The sequence below is a fragment of the Nannospalax galili genome, unplaced genomic scaffold (genome assembly GCF_000622305.1).
Source record: "Nannospalax galili isolate Female #2095 unplaced genomic scaffold, S.galili_v1.0 scaffold215, whole genome shotgun sequence".
Classification (NCBI taxonomy): domain Eukaryota; kingdom Metazoa; phylum Chordata; class Mammalia; order Rodentia; family Spalacidae; genus Nannospalax; species Nannospalax galili.
In genome coordinates, this window is record NW_008338533.1 from 3,952,778 (window position 1) to 3,976,518 (window position 23,741).

Consider the following 23,741-nt stretch of genomic DNA (forward strand, 5'->3'; position numbering starts at 1 on the left):
CTCCCTCCAGCTGCTTTTGGTTGTGGTGTTTATCACAGCAACAGAAAACTCACTGATACGCCTGTCATTTACAAATTGTTTTTTACTCTACAAAGAGGAGAATTAATCTTCCAAGGTTTTAAATCACTGTAATCTTTATTATCTTCACTTAAAAAATAATAAGGAATAAATTCATTAAAATCTAAATCAAATGTTCTTGACTCCAGACATTCTTTTTTAAAAAATATATTATTTTTATTTGATATTCATGAGTGTATTGCCTGCATGTATGTAAGTGCATCTGTGTTGTGCAATACCCATGGAGGTCAGAAGAGGCTGTCAGATTCCCCTGGAACTGGAATTAGCCACCACGTGGGTACCAGGAATCCAACCTGGGTCCTCTGCAAGAGCAGTCAGTGCTCTTAACCACTGAGCCAGCTCTCCAGCCTCTCTTCAGACATTCTGAAGCCAGGGGACCTCTGAATGAGCCATCCTTGGTGAACATTCTGAGCAGACGCAGACTTACATGAAATAACAGCCTCTGTTGATTTGAGGGTTTGCATCTCTTTCCCAATGTCTATTTTTTTTGAGACATGGCTCCTATGTAGCCTAGGTTGGCCCTATCTCACATCTTCCTGTTTCTATTTGTGTTTTCAGTGCCTTCTAGTCACAGCGGCTGAATACACAGCCCTGCCAGCTTTGAATTCCTAATGAGGTTCAGACACAAAGTTTGACAGTAATGCACAGACACACGGTCCCATCTGGCAGTGAGAGGGGCTGGTTCTTACGGGGGAAGACCCCAGTTTGGGAGAATGTTTGAATCAGCATTTTCTTCTTCGCATGAGATCAGATCACTGTTGCTAGCACTCTGGAGGCCCTGGGTTCTACATCCAGCATCGAAATAAAATGAACAGAATAAGAAAAGAAATGAAAAATACATCAGTGGTGATTTATAAGGAGGAAAACCCTGGGGCAGCGTCTTCTGAAACATAAACCGAAGAGCATTTGCACTGCAAGTTCAGATATAACAGCTGTTAGTGTGAACCACCTCCAAAGCGACAAAGTTAGATTTTGTAACAAAGGTTTGTAGTAACAGCTAATCTGTGTCTGGATTTTAACCGACAGGAGGCTGATAAAATATGCAGAGAAGGAAGGCCAGGCACAAGGTGAGATCCAGGGGTAGAAATCGAGGCCAGTGTGTCTAAAGGCACCAAGATCCAAAGTCAAAATTCACCGAGCCCAGCTGAATTTGAGTGATCTCAAGTGAAAATTAAATACTTACCTTTAAATACTTCATCTAAGAAAAGTTTTAACAGGAAAGATTTTAATTAAAAAAAAAATTCCCAAGCTTAAAGGCATTTCTTTTTTTGTTGTTTTTTTTTTTGTAGCCCCAGGTAGCTTAGAACTACGGTCTGCTATACAGATCAAGCTGGCCTTGATCTCACAGAGATCTGCCCGCCTCTGCCTCACAAGAGCCAGGATTAAAGGCGTGCACTGCCACACCCACCTAGTATTTCCATTTTGAAAAACAGCAAACAGCCACTATGGAAATGTTTTCAAGGAATATGCTAAACTAACCCTCCACCCCTTTCTCACACAAGACTGTGTCCTTTGGGCATGAACACCATGATCTAGCCAGGGCCTGAGCTCCCCAAATAAAGGTTTTATTTTTGTCTAGTTACAGTACTGTAATTTTAAATCACTTTAAACAAACAAGCAAAGAGAAATTTCCCCTAAATAGTATTCTTGCACTTTAAGACTTCTATCAAATTGGGAATGGGCTATTCTATTAATGTTCTGAATCAGGATTAATCACTGGTCTGCACTGCTCAGAGCATTTTCCCTGTAAATAACAAGCACCTCCCTGCAGGCACACAAGTTTTGAATAAGGCTGAGGTGACTCCTCAGAGACCCCGAGACACAGCACACATCTGTCTCTCCTGCAGGTAGACGTGCCACATCCACAGGGATGGGCTGGCTGGCCTGCCCCTGCCTCTGCCCAGTGGAGCTGCCTTCTTCACTCTTGTCAGCTGAGTGCTTGCTTCTAGAATTTTTAAAATTAAAGACAGAGCCATCATTCACGGCTAGATAAGCTATGAAGATGCCTGTGTGCTCAGGCTTTCTAAGCTCCCTGACGCATCTGACTTACACTGTGAACGAACATGCTTCCATCACAAGAGCCAGTCTGGGTAAGAAAGGCCGCTGCCCCCAGCACCATCACAAGAAAGAGGCCCGGAACCCGAACCCGAACCCAAACCCAAGTACCACTGAAGCAATGCACTGAATGTGAGGAAGGCACTGCACCACCCTAGAGTGAACCCCCGCCCCCAAGGTGTCCCCTGCCTGCCCACAGGCACAGCTGGGCCGGCCTGTGCTGGCTGTCCCAGGTACTTGGGCATCAACACGACCTTCTTGAGAAAAGCTTCCGAGGAAGCACAGTGCTCAACTTGGGGGAAACAGCTTTCTGTGCTTTCAAAAGATAAATTTAACTTTAAAAGTATTTGCTTGGTAAGAGGTTTCTCTGTAGGACACTCTCAAACAAAAAGCCTTTCCAGGGATGAAGATGGCTCAGCAGTTAAAAGCCATTCACTGCTTTTGCAGAGTCCAGGGTCCAGTTCCGAGCGCTCAGAACAGCCTGCAGCTCTAGCTCTGCGGGTCCTGAACGGCCTTGCCTTGGGCTCCTCTGCACAGGTGGGGTTCTCACACACAGACGCACAGACACACACATACATGTAAGTTAAAAATAAAACCTTTAAAAATTCAAAAAAAACTTTATTTTTATGTGTACAAGCATTTTGCCTGTGTATATGTAAGTGCGCCCATGTCGTGCAAAGCCCACAGAGACCAGAAGAGGGTGTCAGATTCCCTGGGATTGGAGTTATGAGCATTTGTTAGGTGCCTTTGGGTGCTGGGAATTGAACCTGGGTCCTCTGGAAGATCAGCCAATGCTCTTAACTGCTGAGCCATCTCTCCAGTCCCTAAATTTTTTCAAACATATCTAAACTTATTAACTTAGTCACTGACTTTATTTTTTAGCTTTGAGAGCATGTCTCAGGTAGCCCAGGCTGGCCTTGAACTTGCTATATAGTTGAGGATGGCCTGGAACTCCTGATCCTCCTGCCTCCACACTCAGGTGCTAGGTTCATAGCCACGCATCACAATGACTGGTTAATATATTTTAAGACTTTTCCAGGAACACAACTATTATGTAAAAACCATGCTGGTATTTTAAAGGACTTCACACACTGTTTCTTTTTTTTTGATATTTTATTTATTATTATTATTGTTGTTATTATTATTATTTTTGGTCTTTTTGAGACAGGGTCTCCCTGCAGCCCCAGTTGTCCTAGAGCTCACTATGTAGACCAGGCTGGCCTTGAACTCACAAAGATCCACCTGCCTCTGCCTTCCAAGTGCTGGGATTAAAGGCGTGAGCCACCACGTCCAGCTTATTTATTATTTTTATGTGTATGTGTGTATTGCCTGCATGTAGGTAAGTGCACCATGTCGTGTAATGCTGGCGGAGGATGGAAGAGGCTGTCAGATCTTCTGGAACTGGAGTTATGGACAGTTGTTAGCTGCCATGTGGGTGCTGTGATTCGAACTTGGGTCTTCTGCAAGAACATTTACAGTGTTCTTAACCACTGAGCCATCTCTCCAGCCCCACACTGTTTCTTAAGTGAATGCTTTGCTAATGTGATGTCACCAGAAGTCCAGTCCCTACAATCAACATTGAGCTCCAGGGTCTTAAACATAAAGAGGCGGTGGCCACTGCAGTTTCATAGAAACAGTGACCCCACATCTTACATACACCTTCTTTACGTGGGAGGCTGGACTAGCAAGTGAGGGAATGAAGGTCAGCGGCCGAGGGCCACCTCCACACTGAGCGAGCTACATTCATTCTCCAAGTTTCCACAATTATGGGACTGTCACCAAGATACCATACAAGCTCAAATATCTAAGTTACAAAGATGACATGTCATTGGATAATTTAGATGTTTTGTCCACATTAGTCAATTTCTGGAACCTTAGAGTAGTTTTATCTCCTGGTCAAATTCAAATTTCCATATTGCAACACTAACATGCACTATGGGATTTCAAGTCGGTTCAGGCATACTGCTCATTTCTCTTAAAATAAGAAAAGCGAGGCTGGAATGCAGCTCAGTGCAGAGTGCTTAATTAGCTTGCTCAAGGCTTTGGTTCAATTTCTAGTACATAAAAAACCTACTAAAACCACCACCACCACCAACCTAGCAAAGAGCTTCAGCCAGCGGCCTGTCTCTGTGGTAACACACATGCTTTTCTGTAACAGATCATGAGCTTGACCTACTATTTAACAGTAATATGATTCTCATGCAGCACCTGTTGTGAAGTTTACTGTAATTTCACATTTAAAAGTGATCACCATGAAAAGCAATCCCAAAAACAGTATGCTTGAAAACATTTAGTGTGTCTGCAAGTCCCCTAACTATACAAATATGAAAACACTAAACCTTGCTCAGAGAACGTAAATTCACACTCAGGCTCATTATAACCATTTTTGCAAATCTGTGTAACACTTACTTTAGCCCCTCCCCTGGTAAGGCAGAGTCCAGAAACTGCCTAGCTAAACAAAGCCACTTACTACTAGTTCCCATATGGACTTGAAAGGTTTAGTCTTTGCTCACAGTTTTCTACAAGGGATGAAAAGCCTGAACGGAGATGCCTCAGAATTACACTGAATTGGTGAGAAGTTGCTGCCAGAGTGACACTCCATCTGAATCCTAAACAGGATGTGTGAGAAGTCCACCTCGGTCAGAGACAGAAATAACCACGTCACCATCCTGGGGGCTCGCCTTCCTACTTAAGGACGTTGGTAGCTTTTTCTGGGTCAGGCAACGCTGATAGCTATTCCCTGGGTCAGGACTAAGGAGACAGAACTGAGAAAAACACTCCAAGAAGCACACGACACTAGATTTTGCTCCTTATCAAATGGGAGCAATTTCTCCAAAAGCACCTTGTTTTAAATGTATGATGGGTAAAATACTGCATGCATGTTTTTAATGCTCTTCATATATCAGCAGGTGGGTAAACTCGAGATTTTACTGTCTTTAAAACAATCAGGTCCACTGACCTGTCTCTACAGTGAAAGAAACAGATTCTGAGAGCCAGGACTTCCAAAAACATGCTCAGTCACAATAATCAACACCTTGCTTTCTGGATGTTCAGAACTACCTGGGTTCACACGGCCCTCTGGTCTGCCACAGCTGCCTCACCTCCACACCGAAGCCCCCATCCCTCACCTAGCAACTCAAAGAGGAGCCCTTACACTTGCTTCACAACAGAGAAGCTCTAGATCTAACCTACTATCGGGGAATTGTGGCTCTCCTCTCTCCAGTTCCTCCCAGTATACTGCTCTCTAGTAAGGGCTCCAGACCGCTGACCAGAGGCTGTGCAGCACTGCATACACGGCCAGCATCTGGTGTAAGAAAACCGAAGCACTTATACTGAACTGGCCACGCAGGAAAACAAGCCCCAGCCTTCGAGCTCACAATGACCGACAGGCTAATCCAGAAAAATGCTTTTCTGTAGGCCGCCCACCAGAACTGGTTGGTTAAGACCCACTGCTGAGACACCACACACTGCGGTTGCCAGAATGGGCTGGAAGTTTCCTCCCTGCTGTCTGGCTTTCCCAGTGCTGGGAAGGTGTTGTACAGGCTGCTGGGGGCAGGGGGAGGGGATTGTCATCAACTGTCTTAGCTGTGGACTCTGAGCGCAAGATCACTAACAGGCCAGGCAAGATACAATAGTGGCAAGTCTGTTGTGGGGTAACCAACTACTTTCTGATTGGATCCAATGCCTGCGCCACAAGAGGCAATCGATCCATGTCTGGTACTGTAAACTCCATCAAAAGCTCATGGCCTGGAGGGCGTGGGTCCTAGTGGGGGAGCTGCTATAATTGTTTTGCTAAATCGATGTGTTCCTACCAAGCTTCCCTTTACGTAACCATGTTTACCCCACACAGTAGTACTGTCTTGGTTGAGGAGCTTCTCTTTTTAGTGGGCACTAGTGACTCAAAATTTGTCAAAGTACTGAGAACAAGCGACTGCTGAGTGCCATCCACACCGTCCCTCCTAGGATGAGGCACCCTCAGGGATAAGAACAGAGGAGTTGGATGGGGTGGGGTGGAGCCCTGACTTCTGGGCATGACATGGCTGTTGCATCCTTGAACTCACAACAGCTGTGATTGCTGTGTAAGGTCTCCACAGGATTGGTCCTGTCAACACCCCACCTGAAAGGGGGAGGGATCCATGGACCTCACTTCTTCCTGGCGATTTCTAAGACATGATGTTTTCTGGAGGAGGGAGAGCATTTTCTTCAGTGATGCCCATGTTCCTGCAGACAAACTCTCACCCACACTCACATAAATAACAACGAAACACACAGGCTCACACGTGCACACAGGCACACACGTGTGTGGTTCGAAGGTAGAAGTGGGTAGGTTCAGAAGAGGAAGGGACAGAGGGACTGGGGAGAGAACGAGAGGAAAATGGGGCCCGAGTATGAGTGAACTGCGTTATATCCGTGCATGAAGATGTCATAATGAAACCCATTAACATATATGACACATGCTAAAACACTGAAAAGAATTACTGTTTTCTTCTTTTGGTTTGCTTTGCTTTTCTTAAACTCAATTTGTGAAGTCTCCTTAACTCAGAAAAAGAAAAGCTCTCCTTTTTATGATACATATCTGATTTAAAAAAATTTATTATTTTATGTGGATGCATAAGGGCCTGAGTGCATGTACGTGTACTAAGCATGCAGCACCCATGGAGGCCAAAATAGGGTGGTGTGTCCTCTGGAACTGGAGTTACAGATGGTTGTGAGCCACCATGTGGGTGCCGAGAACTGAACCTGGGTCCTCTACAAGAGCAGCCAGTGCTCTTAGCATGGCGCCATCTCTGTACCTCCATGTGTATCTGATTTCATCCAGCCTCTTCAGGACTCCCCATCTTTATATGCCTCCCTGGTGTGAGCAGCAGTCGCCTAGCTGAGGGAGATGATGGAGCCTACAGGTGACAGGAGCCCAGACTGTAGAGAGCAGGAACCCAGAACCCCGCACCGACAGGACAGCACATGCTCTCCTGGTATTAAGAGGACCAGGGAGGATGACCAACCACACCATTCCTGTTTCCTACTTGTCAGGGCAGAGCTCACGCCACACAGCTAGTGCTTTCCTGTTCTTTGTGCGAGGTGAGAAGTGTGTCCATGATGATGTGACTTCAGCCTGCGATAATCCAGAAGAAAGCCAATTCCTCACATGTCAACAGCTCCAAGGCAGCTACACACGTCAGGTATTTCTCTTATTTCTTATTTTTTGGGGCGTGCGTGCATGCGTGTGTGTGCTCAATGCCCATTATCTTTCCTTGATAGCCCCCATTTTTATTAATTAACTAATCAATTAATTTTTTGGTCTTTTTGGGACAGGGTCTCCCTGTAGCCCCTGCAGCCTCTACTCGTTATATAGACCACACTGGCCTTGACCTCACAGAGATCTGCCTGCCTCTGACTCCTGAGTGCTGGGATTAAGGCATGTTCCACCACACCCAGACCCCCACTTTTATTGTTTGAGACGGGATCTCTCACTGAACTGGAGGTCCACTGGTTCTGCTAGGCTGGCCAGCCATTGAGCATCGGGGATCCACCTGCCTCCACACCACCCACCCCCAGGGACAGGGTTACAGGGTGTTCTTTCACTCCAGGCTTTTTATATTGGTTCTGGGGATCAGGACGGGTCCTCACACAAATATAGGCAAGCACTTTACCAACTGAGCAATGTCCCTGGTCCCCTTGTTTCTTATTTTAAACAGAGTTGTAGGCATCTGAAGAAAGCTGGTGTCTACAGACTCAGCTCTAGCTGTTTCTAGAAAAGGCAAAAATTGTTTTTCATTCCTGCTAAGAGAGTCTCCTTTGCATTTAAAAAATTTTATTTTATGTGTATGCATGTAAATGTACCTACCATGTGTATGTAATGCCTGCGGAGGCCAGAAGAGGGTGTCGGATGCCCTGAAACAGAAGTTACAGAAAGTTGTGAGCCACCATGTGGGTGCTAAGAAATGAACCTAGGTCCTCTGCAAGAGTAGCCCAGTGCTCTTAACCACTGAGCCATCTCTCCAGCCCGAGAGTCTACTTTAAAATTTGTTACTTAAAATTTTTGCAGGTTTTCTTTCAGTTAAAGAACTTGTTCTTGGTCAGTGCTCAGATACAGCAGGATGGGGCATGTGGAGGCTCCGTGCTGGGGAGACTTGGGATCCTGCTACAGTACCCATGTGACCTTTGTTCCTCTAACAGCTCACAAACTCAGTATGATAGACGCAGATTAAGACACACTGAAATAATTAATGCTGATTTCTAGTTCCCACCCACCAATAGTCTTTGTCAATTATAAAGTCTTAATATTTAGTAACACACTCTGCTATCTAGTCATAGTCAAGTCAAAGTTAACTAACTGATAAGCAGGGGTGAGGTCTCAGGGAAGGGTAAGACTGCACTACTCATTTAAGACACAGTCCTTGAGTAATCTGAAACAGTAGCTGTGATGTAGGAGATGGAAACCAGTCCTTCTGACTGTTCACAGGTCAATGGAGAGGACACAGCTGGGGCCCGGGACACAGTGGCTGCACTCCCCTCAGCCCTGTGGCCACGGAGGGCAAGGGCTACTGAGCTGACATTCTCGGTTCTATCTGTTGCTCTGATGAAGCTCTGCATTAAACCCAAGACTGGGGGAACTGATAGTCTGTTTTTAATGGAGAGGTGAAGGGCGGATGGATATCTATGGTAGGACAGCTCTGCTCGTGGGAGGGGACAGGCAGACATCATGGGGGCATGACGGGCACGTCATGGAGGAGGGAGTATGCAGGGCCAGGGCTGCAGCCCAGAAGATCCCTGCAGAGGGAGCCAGCCAATCCATCTCTTGCAGATTATAGAAATAAAAACAACTTTATTTTGGAAAATTTCAAATATGTTCAAAAGAATTACATAATAAGTCTCACGTGGTTGTGACTCATAGTCAGATTATAGTGGTGGTGGGCCTACGTCCCTTTATACCCTTCATCCACCGCCAACCTTTCTGTCTATCCTGAAGCAAATTCCAGACACCGAAAGGGTTATGTTTAGATAGGTCAGTACAACAGCTCTAAAAGATAAGTGCATTGTCAAAAAACAAACAAACCCTCATAATCTGAATTCTATTATCACGACTAAAGAATTCTAATAGAAAATTTCAAACAGCAAATGCTTTTTGTTAAAATTTCCAATTCCCTCATAAGAGAATTTTTTTTTGGAGTTTAAAAACTGATATATTAGAAATGTGCTTAAAATGCAACAAACTGTTAATGAATAAATAAACTCTTACTGTTTTAGTAGTACTGTGCTGGGCCTGGAGGTGTACATTGATGATCCATGTAGCCTGTGCTACGTGATAAGATACTGTCTCAAAAAAACCCCAAACAGCGTATAAGGAGACAGGCACCAACGTTAGTTAAAACAGGCTGATGACGGCTGATATAGCATCACCTGCTTTCAGAAAAGCAGGTGAGGGACATTTCCAAACAAACCACGCATCCAGTGAGTGCGGAACCCTTACCTACCTTACCTCTGTTTCATCTCGGAATTGTCAGTTTTCTTAGTATACCTGATTTTCTATGTGGCAAAATAGCATAACAGACCCCAGGGACAGTCATAGAAAGGAAGTGTTCGTTAAGGGATGTTTTACATGAACACTGGATGCATCACAAACACTGTTCTAGTGTCTTATCACGCAGGCTGCCTCTGTCTTAGGCTTACTGTCCCTATAGAGTAGCAGTGTTTTCAGACTTTGCTACTTCTTTTCTGGGGGAATCTGGTCAGATCGGGTCTCAATATGTAGCTTAGGCTAGCCCCAACTCTCACTCTCCCGCCTCAGACTTCTGAGTGCTACCAAGCCTGCCAGGCTCAAAATGTGTGAGATTTTGCTTTGCAAAGGAGTGATTTTTACCTTTATGGATAACAGGTCTGTAATTTTTCCGAGATAGAGCAAAGCCAACCAAAGAAACAAACTAAAATACACCCAATCATGGGGCTGGAGAGATGGTTCAGTGGTTAAGAGCACTTGCTGCTCTTGCAGAAGACCTGGACTCAATTCCCAGTCCCTGCATGCAGCTCACAACCACCTGTAACTCCAGTTCCAGGGGGTCCAATGTTCTCTTCTGGCCTCCCCTGGCACGACATGCATGTGGTACACATACATACATGCAGACAAACACTCATACACTCTGAAGACCAGCTCTCACAGCATCAGAAGGCGCTTTGTAAGATGCCGAGGGAGAAAGGCAGTCAGTGGTCCTGTCCAGCTGTAAAGCCTACAAACCATAACGACGACAGGCCCAGCAAACTATTTCTATTGGTGCAACAGCAGCACTCTTATCTTGGAGGTGATCAACAGCTATCTAATTGGATTTCAGGCCTGTTCCACAGGAGGGAATCCATGCGTGGTACTGTAAACACAGCCAAGTACACATGGAAGTCAGAGACCCCAGAGAAGAACCTGCCACTTCCCTATAGTCTAAATCCTTACAGGCAAGTGGAGCGCTCACCACTCACCAAAGAAGCTTCTTTTTGCACAGATGGAGACTATTACAGATATCTTCAACTGGATAAAATGCAGAGAGAAAGCAACTGTGAGGACCAACCCCAACTGATGCATCTGTCTACAAGGCAACCTCCACACTCAAGGCTCGGGGAACATCACAGAAGAGGGGGCAGGAAGATTCTAAGACACAGAGGAACAGGATGCATGCTGCTATGTAATGTGATCTAGGTATGTTAGGGACGCTGCACACATGAAATCTCTACCGTACAGCAGCCTAACAAGATCTGCATAATGACAGCAGTTGACATGCCAATGTGGAAGGCCGAAATCTCACAGGCTCCCACCTCTAGACGAAGAGCTACAGGCAACCAGTGGAGCTGATGGAGGGAGAATTAGTTCACTTGATAGCTTATCTAAATGGTCAGCTGTAAACACATGCACACACAAGCGCACCACATGAACTCGGGTGTAAATATATACATATATATTTAAAAATATATGCATGTACATATAATAATTATAATCAAAGAGGAGGACAAGAAAGTGAGAGGTAAACACGAGGAGCTGGAGGGGGAGGAGAGGGTGGGAATTATGTAAATACAATACTCCTGCTTGGAATTCTCAACAACTAGAAGGAACAGAAACAAAATAACAATAATCAATCGGCCAGACCCAGCAAATTCCAACCCTCCCTCTCACAGCATATTAGTAACTGATAGTGACCGCTGAAATTTTATTATTTATTTTATATGCATGTTTTCCTTGCACTTAGGTAGATGTACCATGTGTGTGCAGTGCTCACAGTAGGCCAGAAGAAGGCGTCAGGTCCTCTGGAACTGGAGTTATGTACCCTTGTTAGCCACCATGTGGGTGCTGGGAACTGAACCTGGGTCCTCTGCAAGAGCAACCAGTGCTTGTAACCGCTGTGCCATCTCTCTAGCCCTGATAATGAACTCTTTAATGACAGAAGGGAGATGAAGCCAACCTTTAACAAGCAGGGCACCTGTACTGAGAAAAGACTTCACAGCTAATTCAGGGTGACAGAGTCAAACCATCCAAACAAAGCCTTGTTGCAACATCAAGGTCACACAAGTCACAGACAGAAGCATACTGAAAGGAGGTAATGAGGCTGGAAGGACCGTCAACGCCCACTTACTGTCACATGACTGGACTTTACTACTGTCGAACTGCAGGAGGTGGGAATTTATACCACAGGACAATTTTTATAATAAGAGACAAAGTTTCCACGGAGGTCACAAGGAAAGACTATGGCTACTCTCTGATTTCTCTATTTTCCTAAGTAACCCCAACAGTCCACACTTGGCTTGTCCTGTAGTTAGGACAAACTAGTCAATGGCACTTTGCTGTCCAGGGGCACACAGGGCTGAGATGGAGTGCTGAGCTCAGCATCATGGCCCTTAGCACCTTAGCTGCTGGGGGCCTTGTCTCCCGGTTCAGGGATCCTCAGCGCTATGCACTGACAGCTCATCAGGACGCGCGGGAGTCACCAGGCAGGGACCTGTACCATGCTTGCCTTGGCTGTCCTAAGATCTTAACAGCCATGTTTCTCAAATTAACATTTCTGGTAGGCATCTAGTCAAAGATTAAGCTATTCGCTTTGAAATTTTATTATTATTTGGCTGAAGAATTTAATGCATTCTTAACGAATTTTTCTCAACTAAAGTAATTTCATTAATTATTAACACATTATGCTTTTTTCCTCTTTGTTTTTTGGTAAATAATGGGTTTTAAAAAGATTAAGGAGAAGACTCAATTTAAAAAGAACACAGTTACATACTATGTAAAGTTAAAATCAGTAGTAATGTAGAGCTGGGTGTGTGGGGTGTGGAGGAGTGGGGGTGGAGTATGGAGGGGAGGTGGGTGTGGAGGAGGGGGGTTTAGCGGTGGCCGCAGGTTCTAAGGACTGCCCCCTGCAGCCTCATCCTGCTCCAGCTGGTACCAGATCCCAAGCCTCTCACCAGGGTTGCAGTCTGTGAGGAGTGAGCAGATGGACAGGAGGACTTTGGAGATGGTCAGGGCCGGGCTCCAGTTGTCCTTGAGGATGTCTAGACAGATCACGCCTTGGCTGTTAATGTTACAGTGATAGATCCTTGTTCGGAAGGTTACCTAGAAGACAGTAAAGTTGGTGTAAGCAGAGTCGGCTTTCATTAGCTGGAACAGCGCAGAGCACTGGGCAAAGCACTCTGATGTTTTCCTTAGGTACATGAGAATAACCGATAGATAAAAACGACCATTTACACAGGAACAGCAGCAGCAGCAAAGCCAGGGGACTCCTGGGGTTCAGCTGATGAACTGCCTCTCCGCGTGGCTACAAGTGTGTCCTCAGGAGGGAAACCAACACCAGCTTCGGACAAATTTCAAAAGACCTTTGACGGACTCCGGCTGTTTTTTCATGTTTGACCATCTATAAAATTCAAAGACCAGGGCTGGAAAAGTGACTCAGGGGTTAAGGCACTGGCTGCTCTTGCAGAGGACTCGGGTTCAGTTCTCAGCACCCACATGGCGGCGACAAACTCCAGTTCAAGAGGATTTGACACCCTCTTCTGACCTCTGTGGGCATTGCACACATGTGGTGCACTTACATACATGCAAGAAAACACTCATACACATAAAGTTAAAAAAATTAAGAAACCAAAAAGCTTGGAAAAAATTACAAAGAAAATAAAAATTCTTTAATATGGTTTTTTGTTTGTTTTTTTGACAGGGTCCCCCTAGTCCCAGCCCGCCTGGAAATCATTATGTGGACTAGGCTGGCTTGATCTCACAGAGGTCTGCCTGTCTCTGTCTCCTTGGGGCTGGGTTGAAGGCACGTGCCATCACGCCTGCCGTCTTTAACATGGTTTAAAACATGAATGAGGACATGTAGGTGAAGGGCAGGCCTCATCTGTACAGCTGTGTAACTGCGTCAGTGCAGTTCACTGCTGGTCTTCACCACCCTGCACTGCTGTGTCACCATCCCATTCCTTGTAATCCCCTCTCTCTAAAAGCAGGATCACCAATATACTTTCCTTAAATAATATTTTGAGAGTTATGACATAAAAAAAAACTATTGAAAATAATTAAGCAGAGCTGGAGAGTTAACTCAGTGGTTAAGAGCACAGCTACTCTCATGGAGGATCTGAGTTCCAGATTCCCAGCACCCACATGGCGGTTAATAACCGTCCGTAATTCCAGTTCCAAGGGAATTCAGTGCCCTCTTCTGACCTCTGCAGGCATTGCATGACATGGGTGCACTTACACACAAGCAGGCAATACACTCATACACATAAAATAACAAAATATTAAAAAAGAAAATAATTAAGCCCAATTAAATTTTAGTTAGCTAAGAATCTTATTAAGAAACAGATTTTAATGCTACTTATTATTATGGTTAGAAATGTTCTCAAATTTCTAAGTTGAAATATAAAAAAAACCTTTGTGTTTTAGGGACCAGCCTCTGGCACCCTGAGTTCAAAATGTCTCTGAACCAGAACAAAACATGACAAGCTATGCAGGTGCCGCCACCCAGCAGGGCATCCAACGGCCACTCAAACATGAGAAGCCAATGAAATTTATATGATGTCAGATCCCAGGAAGGGCAGAGCCAAAGTCTGAAAAACACAGCCCCATTCTCAGGGTTGGTCAGGATCTAGCATCAGCCAGACTGAGCACTCCCAAGCTCTCTCCCACACGCTCAGAAACCTTGAGGAAAGCTGAACCAGCCTTCTTTAAAATGCACAGCTCAATCTGCTGGGGGGGCGAGGGGATCCCCAGAGGCCCAAACCGAAAATCCAAACTACAGTCAGGACACAGGCAGCAGTGTGGGTGCCAGAGGTGGGTTTGGGGGGAAGAAGGGGGCGGTAAAGGGCTTAATAAAACAAAGCTCTGATGTGATGCCTTTATGGAGAAAGCAGTTGAACTCTCAGGCCTGTATGTAGCAAAGGGTTTGAAAGGAGAGCCTAGGAACTTGTCAGGGAAAGCCTGGGCTCTGGGCTAGGGAGAAATAGGAACTCCACATCACGGGCAGATACGCCACGCAGAGACATGCTAGCTTACAGGACCCTGTGTCTATATGTCGTCGGGAACAAAGAGGGTCACTGCATTACTATAAAATGAGCCAGGAAAATAGCAATTCTGAATCGTTGTAGCTAACAAATATAGTCCAAAATTCTACACAGTATAAAGTGGCAGAATAATGATAAAATAACACATCACATCTATGATTTAGAGGTATGTGCCATGACCAAAAACCAGTAAGATTAAAAACCAGTAAGACCAAAAACCAGTAAGGATCCTGAAAATGTGAACAACCCAGTAAGTAAAGCTAACAGACTGGATGAAGGTAAAGCCTACGTTTGACAACGAATACATTTTCATTTCAATCATATCAGACATACCCACAAAGGGAGCTTAAGATCTTTCAAATAACAGCTATTAAGACAAAATACAAGACCAGAATCTGCACAGAAAGGATCCCTACCATGTTTGGAAACTGAAAATCATATCTGCAATAATTCCCTTTCCTTTGTTTCTCCCTCGTTCCTCGACACAGGGTCTTGGCTATGTAGCCTCGGCTGGCGTCAAACTATGGCTCACCCTGCTTCTACCTCCCAAGGGCTGGATTACAGGCTTGTGCCACCACGACTAGGTGGATATAATGGTTTGATCAAAACAAAACGAAACTCTAGCCAGACTCATGGCTAAATGACACTGCAATATTTGGGTTGCTGATAGAAAATCTGTGATTTAGCCAAAACAGAAGGGAAATAGGTATGTCTACTTCCAGATGTGTGTAGTACACAGCAAGAAACTCACTGAACAATGAACGAGCTGAGTGTCCAACCTAGAAAGAAGAATAGAAAGGACAGGAAGAGAGGAAGCACGGATATCTCACACTATTAAGATGCCCGTGGAGTCAGGCTGCCATCCCCGAGGGCTAAATGAACAGACTATTTTTATGTCCCAATGCCAATAACAAATGGTTTATGTATTTGTGGCATATAAAGAAATGACCAGGCATTAGTTACTCTGAGCTCAGTCTCAAAACAACTCAGTGAGGGAAGTAGTATCACAATCCTCTAAAACGAATGAACCCCGGGCACAGAGGGTTCAAAAAGCCAGCTCTGGGTTCTGTATGGAAGTGTGGAGTCTGCACATGGTCTTGATGGCCCAGGGACTGAAGCTCTGCAGCCACACAGACTCTGACCCTCCCTCCCTCCCTCCCTCCCTCAGATCACATCTAACTTCCTACTATGGTGATGCTTTAGTTTGCTTTTCTGTTGTGATAAAACACTTTGACCAAAAGCAACTTGGGGAGGAAAGGGTTTACAGTTCCAGGCCACAGCCCATCACAAAGAGAAGTGAGGGCAGGAGCTCAGCAGAGACCGCGAAGGAACTGCTCACTGGCTCACTTCTCTGGCTGCTTAGCTCCTTTTTTTCTACAGCCTGGGCCCACCTGCCAAGGGAAAGTACTGCCCACAGTGGGCTGGGCCTTCCTACAATTAATAAAATGCCTCACAGACAGGTCCACAGGTCACTCTGATAGAGACATTCCCTCAAATGAGGTTCCCTCTTCCCAGATGAGTCTGCTTTGTGTCAAGCTGACAAGAAGCAATTAGCACAGGCAGTAACTTACCAAAGCACAGGAGGCCATAGAAACTGTTATTAATACTGTCCATGGACTCCCAGACTTATGTGCACTCAGGTATGGGTGTGTTTGGGTCTATAACATCTTATCTCAGGTGCAGAAGATCACAGTTAAAATAAAGAAGAATCCCCACCACAAATACTTTTTTTTTTTGAGACAGGGTCCCATTATGTAGTCCTGTCTGGCCTCAAACTCACAGGTATCTGCCTGCCTGCTTCTGCCTCCTGAGTGCTGGAATCAAAGTACCATGCCTGGCTTGTGTTACCTTTTAAAAAAATACATTTATGTGTGCGAGTGTTTGCCTGCACGTATGGATGTGCACCACATGTGTCCCTGGAGCCCAAGGAGGCCAGACAGGTCGCTGGATCCCCTGGAACTGAGCTTTTGATGGTCCTCAAGTCTTGGGGTGTTGAGATCATGTGTTGCCTTTTGACAGCCCCAACCACCTTTTCTTGGCTCTTTAACTCTCGGCAACCACAACTCTGTTCCTCGTCACATAATGTCACCATAAGAACACTTCAGAAATGGATTATACACTACATAGCCTTTCCAGATGCTCTTTCGGTGCGGCCTAAGTCTCCTGAGGTTCACCACATTGCTGCTGTGTGGACCAACAGTATGTTCTTGTTTATTGCCGAGTAATATTTCTTAGCATGGATGTACCATTTCATTTAAACATTTACTAATGGTCTTAGTGACTTTCTGTTGCTGTATTAAAATATCATGAGCAGAAGCAACTTAAGGTAGAAAGGTTTTATTTTAGTTTATGGTTCCCAAGAGATAGAGTCCTCATGGTGGCAAAGGTGTGGCAGCAGGAACAAGAAATTATCTGATCATACTTAATCTGCACACAGGAAGCAGGAAGTGGGGTGAGGCTATAAACCCTCAAAGCCCACCCCAAGTAATGCACTTCCTCTAGCAAGGCTGCACCTCCTAAAGGTTCCTTAACCTCCCCAAACAATGCCATCAGGTATGTGGGCTATGTTAATTGAGCACATATTTTCTAATTACAGCCTAGAGAGAAGACAATTTAACAGATGTACTTGACTCTTTTCTGCTAAGTGCAAAGTGTCTGATACACGGCAATAATTAATTAGGAGGCACAGTGGTTGCCATTATGAAACTGAGAAAAATATAGAAGAAATAACTGACCCACACCATCTACTGCTAAAGAGAGTGACACAGACACAAATAGAAGGAGCGGTCCTGTTTTCCATTTGTTTCCATTTTGAGAGGTCTCACGTTACCCACGGGGACTCTCTAAGATGTAGCGTATTTACAGATCTCCTAAATGCAAAATGGAAGTAATATACAGAATCCCATCATCTTTCAGGAAAGCAGTAATAAATTTATTTTTGCAGACACACGGGGTGGCACTATTTATCTTAAGAAATTAATAATCCAATACGTATAAAGCAACACAAAGTGTTTGCCGTGACTGGATGGAAGTGACAATCTTTTATACAGCCCACAGCAGTACAGAAGTAAAATATTTTTGAACATGATCTGAAATAAAGCAATAATGGACGCTGCAAAGGATATAGTAAATTTACAGCAACTAAAGAGTTTGGCACAATGCCTGTGCTCTTGGTGAACACTTAAATAACACAAAAAAGCACATTTATTTTTTTTTTTGTTTGAAATGGAGTTTTAAGCACCATAAAAGTTTCCAAAGCTTGCACTGGTTGCTCTTGCAGAGGACTCAGGTTCAGTTCCCAGCATCCACATGGTGACTCACAACTACCTATGACTCTGGCTCTAGGGGGAATCTGACGCCGTCTTCTGGCATATGTGGGAATTGCACACATATGGCACACATACACACAGGCAGGCAAAATCCACATCCACATAAAATAAAAAACCACATCTTTCAAAAGTTTCAAATATTTAGACATTGTTCCAAGTGACAGTTATTACACAATTTAATACCAGTCACCAAAGTAATACTGTGATTACTCTCATTTTAAAGTAAGAAACTAAGACGCAGACTCAGGTGCTCAACTGCTCATCACAGACATGGTTCCAACAGTAAGTAAAGAATGTACAGAGTTTAAAGGGAAGCACAAAAGCAACGAAGACAGAGAAATGTGTACAACACCCTGCATTTAAAATGACCATGAGAAAGGGAGCAAAGGGAACTAGTTCTAGATCTCGGCGGTTGAACTATAGACAGGCGAGCCCCGGGGTCTTTCTTGGACTGCACTCTGATGACATGAGAGGCATGTACCGTGCTCAGCAGAGACCTGCGTGGTGCTGCTCACCACCGTGGAAACAGACTCACCATCTCTGAGCCATTACTGCAGACGGAAGGCAAGCCAGTCAGAGAAAGGCAAGCACCTGAGTTGAGAGCTCCCTCAACCCCTGTCTACTTTCCGAGCGACTTGACCGTCGGCACTTGGGTCGGTTGCATCTTGAACGTCAGTGGGGAACACACACCCCCACTGCACACAGGCAGGACAGTCGGCCAGGCAGCTTACCAGAGGAGGGTGTTCTCGACTTCAGAAAACACAAGTGTTTTGTTTGTACCAGACACGACTAACAAGCACAGTGTGATGCTCTGATTCTACGACAGAAAAGGAGACACTGCACAAGGTTTCTCTGTAAAGGAACATTCTGGTTAAGGAAAATCCAGACACTGGGTGAAATGGAAGAAGCCTTCTTTCTTCTCCAAGCTGGCGGAGGTCACGGTGACTAGGGGGCGGCAGGCCTGGCCCCGCCTACCCTGAGCATCCTGGCCCCTTGGCAGTGTTTACGGCCATGGGAACAAGACCGCCAACCTGCCTCTTCCTCAGGAGGGTGAGCTGACCACAGCACTTAGGAATCTGCAACACGTTTCATGTGTCCCTCCCTCAACTAGCCTCTCGAGGAACAACTCCTTTACGGTGATGCCACTAACGTATTCCTTACAAAACAGTATCTTTACGACCAACACCACGGACACGTTGGTATATTAACAGCTGACAGAACCAAGAAAGATGAATGGAGACAGAGAGACGAGAGCAGGGAGAGGATGGGGAGAAGCCGGCAGAGTGCTGGCGCTGACTGCTCCTGGCCGACCGGGCCTTGGCAGCTGCTGGCCGAGAACGAGGGAACAAACAGAAGCAGGGCAGCTGGGCACACTCTGGGACCAGGGTCAAGACCACCTGCAATGATGCTTCTCCTCCCCCCAACATGGGTCAGTGGCTCCGAGTTCCCACTACGGCTCAGCTGCCACCAACACAAGGCTTCAAGGATTGTTAGCTCTGCTGGAGGGGCTTGGTATGCCAAGGGGTCCTGTCCCAGCTGCATTTCTGTTGCTGTGATCAAGCACCCTGATGAAAAGCAAGCTAGAGGGGCTGGAGAGATGGCTCAGAGGTTAAGAGCACTGGCTGCTCCTGTACTGGCCCCGAATGGACTCCCCCAAATTGTAATAGTCAAAGCAACTCCATTTTGTATAAAGCAGCCACTTTACACTTCACAAGATGGAAAAACGACCAGCTTCAAGGTCAAGTGCCTGAACTTAGTTATTCCCCCATGGAAGAGTGCTTTCTCTGGAGTAGCTGATCTTGGTCACTACCCAGACACTGCAGCTGTGCTTCTGCCTGGCCAAGAAGCCTAATCAACAATAGTAACCAGACAGTGCCTCACTGTCAAGGGCTCTATACCTCTGTTAGGAGGAGGACTAACATAAAACTTGTTCTGGCTCTGTAGTTTGCTTATCTGATAACTTGGACTGTCCTGACCCTACTCAGGACCACCTGGCATTACTCGTGTGTGATGAAATGCCTATGCTATTTGTGGTTCTTGCCTTTATAAACTAGTTTCACCTCCCCTTGGGGCTGGGGGTCCTGAATCTGACTTAGGGACCACGGACGGGTGCCTAGAGCCCTAATAAATTTGACCAATTTGAATTGGGTCTGGTGGCCTTTTTCCCAGTGGATTTTAACTCGTAACACTCTTGCAGAGAACCCAGGTTCGAATCCCAGTACCCACAGGGTGGCTAACAACTGTCCTTAACTCCACTTTTGGGGGGTCTGATGCCCTCTTCTGACCCCTGCAGGAGCTGCATGATACGAGTGCACCCATGCACATGCAGGCATTACACTCATACACATAAAATAAAAACAATAAAAAGAAAAGAAAACAAGCAAGAGGAAAGTTTGTTTGGTGTACAGTCCCAAGCTCCATCCATCATTTTGGGGAATCAAGGCCCCAACTCGAGCAGCTGTGACATCACACTCACAGTGGAAAGCAAAGGTGGAGGAGGTGCCCCCTCTCTGGCCTGCCTCTGGCTTTCCCCCTCCTACTGCTCTGGACCCTCTGACAACATGTGCCTCCCACAACTGGCTGGGTCCTCCCAAATAAGACAATCCCCCACCGACATGCCCACAGGCCAATCTGGATCTAGAGAATTCCTCATTAAGACTCTCTTCCCACTGGGGCTGGAGAGATGGCTCAGTTGTTAAGAGCACTGGGTGCTCTTCTAGAGGACCCAGGTTCAATTCTCAGCACCCACATGGTGGCTAACAACCATCTGTAGCTCCAGTTCCAGGGGATCTGACGCCCTCTTCTGGTCTCCTCAGGCTCTGCACGACACAGATGGTTGTGTACTTACATACGTGTAGGTGATATACTCATACTTAAAAAAAAAAAAAAGACTCTTCCCAGGTGATTCTAGGTTGTCAAGGTGACAGTGAAAGCTAACCAGCAGAGATAACTTTATCTTGTCTAGAGATAGCTACGTGTGGGTTTCTTTTCTGCTCACATGCCCAGGCCTGATTTTCTTTGGAGCCAGCAGACTCTGCTCCTGTTCTCTGTGCCCCACGTTGTCTTCCGCCATTTCTACAACGTCCTCTCTCACCTTCTCTTCAGTTTGCGGTGCTTCAGTCGCATCCCAGGGGTTCCAAAGCCTGCCCTTCCAGTTAACGTTCCTTCTTCCAGGATTTTCTATAAGACTACTGCCCTAAAAATAGGCTCATTTTCCTTAAGGAGGTATGGAAATGTATGACAGGAAAATAGAGGGAGGGGCAGTAAGATGGCTCAGCCGGTAAAGGTACTTGCTGTGAAGCCTGACAACCTGAGTTTGAACCTTGGGGCCCACATGGTGGAAGGAGAGAACAGGTTCCCCTAAGTTGTCTTCTGACCTCCACATGTGTGTGGTGTGTCGCGCATGTCACCAGGCCCCTGCACAAGACATACACACATACATACATACATACATACAAAATGTTTAAAAAAAATAGAAAGAGGGGGCTGGAGAGATGACTCAGCAGTTAAGAGCACTGGCTGCTTTTGCAGAGGAGCTAAGTTCGATTCCCAGTGCCCATATGGCAGCTAACAACCATCGGTAACTCCAATTCCAGGGGATCCGACTCTTCTCTCCCCCTGAAGGCATTGCACAACACGGGTGCACTTACACACATGGAGGCAATGCACTCATACACACAAAACAAAAATAATAAAAAATCTTTTTTTAAAAAAAGGGGGCAAAGGTGTTGGTAGACAAACTGACATTCAGAGTTGCACAGAAAACACACGCCCATTTTCTCCTGTGCCCCTTCTGCGGCCTGAACCCTGTATCCCTAAGAGAAATCTGAAGCCAAGTCTTTAAGGCACACACTCCTGGCGGCCTGCCTCCCTTCCCTGCAATTTGCAACACTCATCTTTGTGTTGCGGAAAGCTGGCCCTGTGGTATGGCAACACTATTACCTTTGAAAGCAAACAACTGCACCATATGTGACTCTGTAAACAGTGTCGCTTTCATTGTACAAAACTGAGCTGAGTGTATTAGCTAAATAAGGATTCTGGAAGTGAATTTCTGCAGATAGGCTACCAAAGGTGTTTATTTACAAGAGGACATGTTTACAGAAGAGCTTTAAGGACATGGTTATATACAATACTGATTTCTATTGCTTCTAGGGGAGAGGAGAATGTCGGCATGTATTTGTCTGATAAACAAATTAACTGGAAAATATAGAATATTTACACAGAGGCTATGCATACCATAATTAAAACTGACAATTCATTAAGAATTCCCAATGCCCCAACCGTCAGTTTAATAGTACTTTTTTGAGGTGTGACAGTTAGGAGCTGTCAACTGACAGATCCGTGAAATTCCTAAATGGAACTGTGTTTTGCTCCCCAAATTGTGATGGGGGACTTACTGAAGTCTTGTGGCTAGTATTTCAGTTAGCAGATGCTCTGCTCTGCACTGGGAGAAGCACGCAGCTTGGGGAGAAGAGGGCTATGTGGTTTACAGAGCCCAGTCCACCATCTAAGGAAGTCAAGGCAGGAGCTGGAGCAGAGACCTCGGAGGATGCCGCTCAGTGGCCCAGGATCACCTGCCCAGAGATGGCACTGTTCACAGCAGGCTGGGACCGCTCACCTACAAGCTTGTTCTATAATATATATTAAAATATCTGCTTTAAAAATAAATAAACAGAAAGTGCCCAGAGACATGACCACAGCCAGGCTAATGGAAGAAATTCCTCAGCTAAGGCTCCCTCTTCCAAGATGACTCTGGTTTGTGTCAAATTGGCAAAAGCTAACCAGCACAGTAAAGACAACACACACCTTTTAAAGTGGTTGTTAGCTGTCATGTGGGTGCTGGGAATTTGAACCCAGGTCCTCTCCAAGAACAGCTAGTGGTCTTAACTGCTGAGCCATCTCTCCAGCCCACAGATGACACACATCTTAAACATTATTTGAAGCATTGTAGTTAAGAATCTTTCATAAGTTCTGGGGCTGGAGGGATGGCTCAGTGGTTAAGAGCACTGGCTGCTCTTGCAGAGGGCCTGGGTTTGATTCCTAGCACACACATGGCAGCTACGAACTGTCCTTAATTCTAGTTCCTGGGGATCCGACAGCCTCTTCTGTCCTCTGCAGGCACTGCACAACACAGGTGCACTTACATACATGCAGACAATACATGCATACACATAAACTAAAAATAATAAAATGCTATTTATTTTTTTATTTAATTTATTTCTATACCCACTTTCCAGGTAGCACCCTCCCATAGCCTCCCTCCCCCCACTAGAGCCCTTATACTCTGATATCCCTGCTACTGTCTGCTGTGTTGTTGGCACCCCCAGCCATTCCCCACTACTTGCCCTTCTGGTGAATCTAGTCAGCCTATCCAGAGGTCTGTGTTTTAGGAGGGTCAGCTGTTCCTCATCTAGCAGTGATCAGTTGTCTATAGATAGAATTGGGGTCTGCTGTTCATGTTTCCAGTAGTATATTGGGTTACTGTCTGGAAGAGCCTTTATCTATCCTGGCCAACAACTCGACTGAAGGTATCGCCTGTCTGGCTTTGCTGTTTGTCAAGTAACTTTTAGTTTTATACATACGGACTCTTATGAAATTATATTGGCCCCTTTAATTTTGGTTATACTTTCCTTTTGGATGTTTAAGGCCATACAGTTGGTCCAGATAATTTATTCTTACACTTAAGGTCATTTGAGGATCTGTTCCTCGGGGGTCACATGGCTTGGGGGGAGGGCCTGGGTCCTTTTTTTTTACAAGAAT

At 45.5% G+C, this 23,741-nt stretch overlaps 1 protein-coding gene across 2 annotated transcripts in view; it reads right to left on the bottom strand.

Moving 5' to 3' along the window:
- The window catches only part of LOC103734272 (ubiquitin-conjugating enzyme E2 E2), a 315,167-nt gene that overhangs the window by 35,653 nt on the left and 255,773 nt on the right, over positions 1-23,741 (bottom strand). For both annotated transcript variants that reach the window (XM_008833155.3, XM_029563532.1), the window contains one exon: positions 12,568-12,715. In XM_008833155.3, the coding sequence (XP_008831377.1) occupies positions 12,568-12,715 (148 nt within the window). The remainder of the gene's footprint in view (positions 1-12,567; positions 12,716-23,741) is intronic.